At 41.1% G+C, this 7,484-nt stretch overlaps 1 protein-coding gene across 1 annotated transcript in view; it reads left to right on the top strand.

The window, feature by feature from the left end:
- The first annotated feature begins 176 nt into the window (after positions 1-176).
- LOC101857551 (intraflagellar transport protein 122 homolog) overlaps positions 177-7,484 on the top strand; it is a 48,077-nt gene continuing 40,769 nt past the window's right edge. The window contains exon 1 of the mRNA XM_013079796.2: positions 177-354. Coding sequence (XP_012935250.1) covers positions 296-354 — 59 coding nt within the window. The 5' untranslated portion in view covers positions 177-295. The remainder of the gene's footprint in view (positions 355-7,484) is intronic.

The following is a 7,484-nucleotide window of genomic DNA, read 5'->3' as shown; positions in this document are numbered from 1 at the left end:
ACACACACACACACACACACACACACACACACACACACACACACGTTGTGGGCAGTATTTTGTAAACGCTTCCATGTACTCGGTAACAAAATAATGTATGATGACGTCATTAGTAACGGGTTGAAGTTTAACTTTTGTATTCAAACGGAAAGAGGATTGTTGTCTCCCCTGGCACATTCCTCTCATCAATCCACTTCCTGGGACGCCGATTCGGTTGCTACGAATGACTTACTTACTCGAGTGAGAGAAACTAGAGAGATCAAACATCAGCCACAAGTTCAGCTGGAATTTAGCCATGAGGGCCGTTCCAACTTGGGTGGATAAGGCTGTGGACAGCAACAAGCAAGAGCAGTGGTATGGCAATAAATCACTCTCTTCAGAACTTTCAACATCAGCGTGTAAATTCTGTTCACTGTCACTGTGTGTCCGTGGCCCGTGGCATCTAATTCTACAAGATCTAATCTACAATCTGGATCTACAATCTAGATCTAGATATAGATCTAGATTACATCTAGATTCTATTTCTAGATCTAGACTAGATTCTTCAATCTTACCATTGTTTATACTAATACCACTAGATTTTAGAGACGGCGGCCCTCACGACCATGCCCTTAGCCGGCTTAGCGCGACCAGTTCCCCATTTTACCTTTTGTGCAGCTCGTGTGCGATCTGTGTTAATTGAGTCACTTTCCTTGTCTAGATTCTAGTTCCACTTTTGGTCAATCCTTTTCAGAGAACGTCTATCGTCTGCTAGGGCAGCAGTCGAGTTTGAAGTAAAAGCTTATCTGAAACATTCTTTGAGAAGTTTTCTTCAGTTACTAAACTACTAAACACTAGAGTGGCTGGCGCAACCCGCCACCACTTGTCTCTAGATATCTATACCCTCTGTTTTTAATAAGTTAATTGTTTTCATTATAATTTGCTAAACAAATGATAATACTAACCTTTAAATAGTGTACTGACCTTGGAGGAACTATAATAGGAGAGGCCGCGAGTCGAGTAACGTGAAGCCGCTGCAGGCGACGGTCGGCCATGTTTGTGAGATCAGCTCAGTTCTCTCAGTTGTAAACTTAGTGTCAACCGAATGGCAGTTTGCGTAGCGTTCGGGTCCGGTGGGCCTCTCATTCAAAGGTCCTGGGTTCGAATCCGAGTAGTGACGGAAAAATTTTGTTCTCTAAACTTCTACTTTCTCTTTCGTCTGCTTTCACCTCCACTTTCTGCCCCTACCTCCTCAGGGCTCCGGACTCTTTCTGCAGCCTTTCTACTGCTACTCCTTGGCTCCTTCTTACCTCTGTCTTTCAGCCACACCCCTGATCTTCTGGTAGGAAAGATCTACCCCTAGCCTTCTCGGACAAGGGCGAAAAAATCTCGGAGGTCGCGTATGCAAATTGCGTAAATTAAAGGTCCCTTGGTGGTCTAAAATCGATAAGAGTAGGCTTCGGTCGCCACCCAGGCAAAATTCAAAATTTCCTACCAAATGTTTTTAAAAATATCAGTCTCTAGCAATGGCACTGAACTTGATGACGAAGTGCCTTCTGATTTAGCCGTAAATGCATCTCACAGTAAAAACAGAATGAAAAAAAGATTAAAGAAAATTCAGTTTGCCATGATGATAACTGCACGTATGTGCCTAGATCTACTCTAGCATACTTGTCAATTTGCTCTGCATGTTGCTTACATTGCTGGTTTTGTGTTGTTAAGGTTGACAAAGCATTTGAAAATGTGAAACCTGCATCGGTGCCTTTGTTGACTCCAATGTGTCAAAAGTAAATTCCTTGCTGTTTTTTTAAGTCTCGTCGGAGGTTCGACAGTGCCTTCAAAGAATGTCATTGAAGTGTGTTTGGTGTGTGAATAACATTTTTGATGCCATGTGTCGTCTGTCTGTGCATGGGGTGTGACATTGTCAAGAGTGAAATGTCATAAATTAGTGCAATCTGTTTTGAAAATCTTCTTATTATAAGCCTATCATTTCAAATTCTCTATTAATTTTTCAATACCCTTAACAGTATTTTGTAAAATTTAGATAAAGTGTCTTGGTGTTTTAAAGGTGCCCCTCCCTCCTCGCTTTATTTGGGGGGGGGGGGGTCTTGTTTTTGTTTTTGTTGTTTTTTTTTGTGTGTGTGTGTGGGGGGGGGGGGGGGTAATTTCCACCTTCATACTTCACTCTTATCTGCCTTGCCCTCTCCTTCCTCATTCTTCGCCCATCCCATCCCACTCTCACTACCATCTTTTGTGTAATCATTTTCAATTTTGTTAGAAATATATTCTGTTGTAAGTTTAAGTCAAGAAGACTACGTTTTTGTAAAAATAATGTCAGTGATGATATCATTTTGCACTGATGAAGTTCTATGACCGAAAAGTCTGCAAATTTTGTTATCCCGTTTATATTTTTGTTTCGATCCTTATTATCCCAATTTCTTCTCTAAAACAAGTTTTAAAAAATTATCTTACCGTCACAATGTGTATACATAGTACATGTATTACCAAATGCTCGACTGAGTGAGCTGGTAATTTGATGCAAGTAAGATTTCTTGCTGTCCTTATTATATTGTTACTATCAAGAAGTCTTCGTTTTTTGTAAAAATAATGAAGTTCGACTACCAAAAACTCAGCAAATGTTATCATCCCGTTTATAATTTTGTTTTGATCCTTATTATCCCAATTTCGTCTCTAAAACATGTAAAACAGAATATCTTACCATCACAATGTGTATACATAGTACACGTGTTACTGTAAATATTCGACTAAATGAGCTCGAAATTTGATGCAAGTAAGATTTGTTAACATCCTTATTACATTACAACTGTACGTGAGTGCTTATAATGCTGTAATTAACATTGACAAAGAAATTTTGAGAGAAAATGGAGTCCGAGCAGCTTGTTTTGAAAGGAGATTACGCTGCGTACGCTGCATTGTTTTGAACTTACAAAGATGGCGGCAGGCCCGATAAGCTCCGCCCTTTCGGCTTCAACTTGGTTGGAACTGTTGAGCGGGCGACGCAACGTTAGGGCCTCTCCCTATATAGTTACTCCAAGGTACTGACAACTTCCTTGCACCTGTTCTAATAATGTCAGTGTGCACATGGTCACGCCCCGTTCCATATGCGGTCGCCTGACGGCATGCAGTTGCGTCATGGGCAGAACATTAAAATGTTAAAATACGAAATCTGCAAATGACATTTTGGAATGAGTGACAATATCACGGTATAAACCGGAAGTTGACACACAGAGAAAGTGAAAGTCTTTGGTACATTCTACGATCTTATGGAATCCTTTGCAAGAAAGTGGAGGTCATCAAGAGCTTCTACCAAAACTTCAAGTGCGTTGTTAGAAATAGTACCACTGCTTTTGAGGTAAAGACAGGAGTTAGACAAGGATGCAACAGATCAGCAATTCTGTTCAACCTAGCCATTGACTGAGTCATGAGGAAAACAACAGAGGATACATCAAGAGGCATAAGGTGGACCCTCTTCTCCTCCCTCGAGGATCTTGACTTTGCCGACGACCTTGCACTACTCTCCCATACCAACCAGCACATGCAGGAAAAAACAAACCGACTCCACAAATACGGACCCCTGATTGGGTTAAGAATAAGCCAGAAGAAGACAGAAGTGATGACACTGAATGTAGGCTCCCCAACGCTGATTAGAGTGAACAACACAGACCTGCCTATAACAGACAGACTTACCTACCTAGGCAGCATAATCAAAACAGACGGCGGCGCAAAGGAAGACATCATGGACAGACTCGGCAAGGCAAGATCTGTACACAGAAGCATGATCAACATCTGGAAGTCAGGACAGTTTAGTATACAAACCAAGTTAAAGCTGTATAACAGCTGTGTACTATCCACATTCCTATATAGAGCTGAATGCTGGAGGATGACTGATCATGACAGTGCCAAGCTATCTTCCTTTCATACAACCAGCTTGAGCCAAATCCTCAGAATCTTCTGGCCCGACAAGATATCCAACGCAGATCTGTTACGTAAATGTAGGCAAGAGGACATGACAACCATAATAAAAATGAGAAGATGGAGATGGATTGGACATATTCTGAAAAGAGAACGAGACTCTATTGTGAAGATTGCCCTCCTCTGGACACCCGAAGGACGTCGCAAAAGGGGCAGACCCAAAGTAACCTGGAGACGCACAGTAGAGTCTGAAATGAAGTCCTGGAATCATTCGTGGAGAATGCTGACCAAGATGGCCCAAAACAGACAGAGCTGGAGATCCTTTGTTGCTGCCCTAAATGCCAGATGGTGTAATGGGTAGTAAGTAAGTAAGTAAGTGACACACTGAAGCGGCCCTGAACATGGATTGCCTGACCTATTTTGCCGACAGAGACCGCTGAGAAGCAAAATATGACAAGTGGTCACGGGTTGGGCCAGCTACTCTAGTTAGTAAATTATACATTTTTTAGCAGCGTATCGGTATTAGAGTAGTTTCTATAGCTTGTTCACTTTCGACGCTTTCGTCTGACCACAGTTAAGACAAAATAAAAACAAATGTCTCTTGGCTTTGTTTAATCTTGTCAGCTTTGTGCATGCTGGTCTAAAGATGGGATGACTAACAGTAACTTGAGGAACAGTACGAAGTAATTATTGGGAGTCGACTCCCTGGCCGGCTCTATTTCTCCGAACGTTTGGGAAAATAAACTTGAACTTTATTTCTCCATACGGTTTCTGTTCTCGAGATTTGTTGATATTAAACTAATGGAGTGGCCCATGTGTGTGTGTGTGTGTGTGCATGTGTGATTGTGTGTGTGTGTGTGTGTGTATGTCAGTGTGTGTGGGGAATTACTTTTTACATGAATGATTTTAGTTTTTGCTGGGTGATTAAATTCAAAATAGGTTACTGCTTAAGGTCGAGCAGTCTTGTTTTCTCGCAGTACCTTTTGAAGGTTTTTTCAAATGACCCAACCACAACTGAAGTATCTGAATATTCAGACATTTAAAAATCTCTAGCTCTAGAAATTAAATTCGATGCAAAAAATGCTTCCTCAGTCCTCGCAGAATGGCAGAATGAAAGGATGACGCTTAAATCTTGCAAATTCCAAAAAATCTCGAGATCAGAAACCGTTAGGAGAAATAGAGTTCAACTTTATTTTCCCGAGCGTTCGGAGAAATAGTCACTTCGATCATTTCTTTGGCATTATTAGGAGTCAACTCCCATTAATCTCTTGATGCTATTAGGAGTCAGAGATTACATCTGACCTAGATATATCTAGTTATTACAAAATAGCGGTGGTTTGCGCATTTAAAGGGGTAGGGATTGGGTCGGGAGTCAGTAGAGTTTGGGGTTTGGTCTCTTCTTTATTGTGTTTTTTGAGGGTTAGGGGTATAAGGGGACACGTACGCCCAAAAAGGACACCATGGGAAAACTACCTTGGACCACACAGTGACACCAGTTCAGATTGTAACTATAATGGGGAACAACTATTAGCTCTCTGTGCAGAGTATGAATTATACGTCACAAATACTTTTTACCAGCACAGGCCAAGTCAAACTCATTTGTGGTACAAATGGAACAACCTGGAAATTTCCTCTCAGATTGACTTCATGGTGAGACGAATTACCCACAGAAAAAAAAAACAACTGATGCAAGATCAATCCCAAACATCACCTTTGATACAGATCACCAACCAGTGATGATGACGAGTAAAGAGAAAAACAATTTATGAAAACTCAATGGAGAGGGCAATATGCAGAAAGTTGAGGACATGATCACTAAGGGACTAGAAAACCAAGACACTAGTACAATGAGCATTGAAGAAACATGGATTCTCTTTACAAACTTGCTAACAGAAACACTGATAAAAGTATATGGAAAGAAGAGAATTGGGAGAGGATCCATTAAAGGAACACCATGGTGGAATGACAGCGTCAAAGAGGCCATCAAAGAAGAAGAAACTCTTTCAGAAATGGATAAAATCCAAGGACAAAAATGACTCCACGCCATACAGACTAGCAAGAAGGAACTGCAAAAGAGATGTTAGAGCTTCAAAAAATGAATCTTGGACAAAATATGGAGAACACTTAGAAGCCAACTGTGCCATAAATCACCACATGACTTTTACAGAAGTGTAACATCAATGAGACTCAGAGAAGAACCGTACGACCCACTGCTATATTAATGACAAAACAGGAAACCCCAATATCGACAGCTCCAAAATTAAATTTAGATGGAGGGAATATTTGTCAGAACTTTTGAACACCACTCAAAAGCAAACAAAGAATTTCAACCAAGTCACAGTGAGGAAGAAGAACCAACCATCCTACCATCAGAGGTCAGACAAGCAGTTAAAACCAGCCCCAAAAACAGAAGTGCGGGAATAAATGAGCTCACCACGGAGACCATCCTAGCATTTTGTGAAACTGGAATAACTTGGCTCACAAAAATCTTCCAGAAAGCATGGACTGAAAGAAAAGTTCCCGGCGACTGACAAAAAGCGTTCATAGTACCAATCTGAAAGAAGAAAGGCAGTAAGAGAGACTGTGGAATGTATAGAGGCATTTCACTGCCAAGCCAATTTTGGCAAGATGTTTGCCAAGATATTGGAATGACGAACAAGACACAAAGTTGAATCATTTCTGAGTGAGGCCCAAATGGGATTTAGAAAGGGAAGAGGATGCACCGACGCATTATTTGCCTTACGACAGATTTGCGAAAGGGTAATAGAACACAACAGGAAACTAAATATAGCTTTTGTCAACCAGGAAAAAACGTTCAACAGAGTGAACAGAAACAAGCTGTGGACAGAACACGAAAACTACACTGTAAGAGGCCAACTTCTAGATAACATCCATTCCATTTACAAGAACTGCATAAGTACAGTAAGAACATCGGAAGGACTCGCAGAATGGTTCGAGATAACATCCGGAGTAAGACAAGGTTGTGTCCTATTACCACTACTATTTATCATATATGGATAGAATTACAAAAGAGGCCAACACAGAACCAGACCCCCTAAATGAATTACTCTTCGCTGATGACCAAAGCCTGGCACACAAAGATGAATGAAGTCTCGATGACAACGAAACTCAAAATGATTAACACCATTTTCATCCCAACACTCACCTATCAATGCCAAACATGGACCACGAACAAGACATTAGAGCAAAGAATTACAACATGTGAAATGCGATGTCTTAGAAAAAGAAAAATTAAAAACTCAGTAATCAGAGAAATGGGGGGCACTAATGATGTCATGCATCACATCCAACACCAAAGAATCAAATGGTTCGGACATCTCATGCGATTTCCAGCACACCATCCAGCACAAGGTGTCTACATTAAAAAATTTGATGGCCACAAAGCGAGAGGGCGACCGAGAAAGACCTGGATAGATGGAGTCAGAGAAACACGAACAACTCACAGCATTCCACTAACCTAAGCCCTCCGGCTGGCAACAGAAAGACGTTTTTTTCTTCCCGCGGATATAAGCAGAGGATGAAAGTAAAGTAAAGGGATAAGAGTAGGGGTT

Source organism: Aplysia californica, unplaced genomic scaffold (assembly GCF_000002075.1).
Source record: "Aplysia californica isolate F4 #8 unplaced genomic scaffold, AplCal3.0 scaffold00063, whole genome shotgun sequence".
Classification (NCBI taxonomy): Eukaryota; Metazoa; Mollusca; class Gastropoda; order Aplysiida; family Aplysiidae; genus Aplysia; species Aplysia californica.
This window is presented reverse-complemented; position numbering and strand designations above follow the sequence as displayed.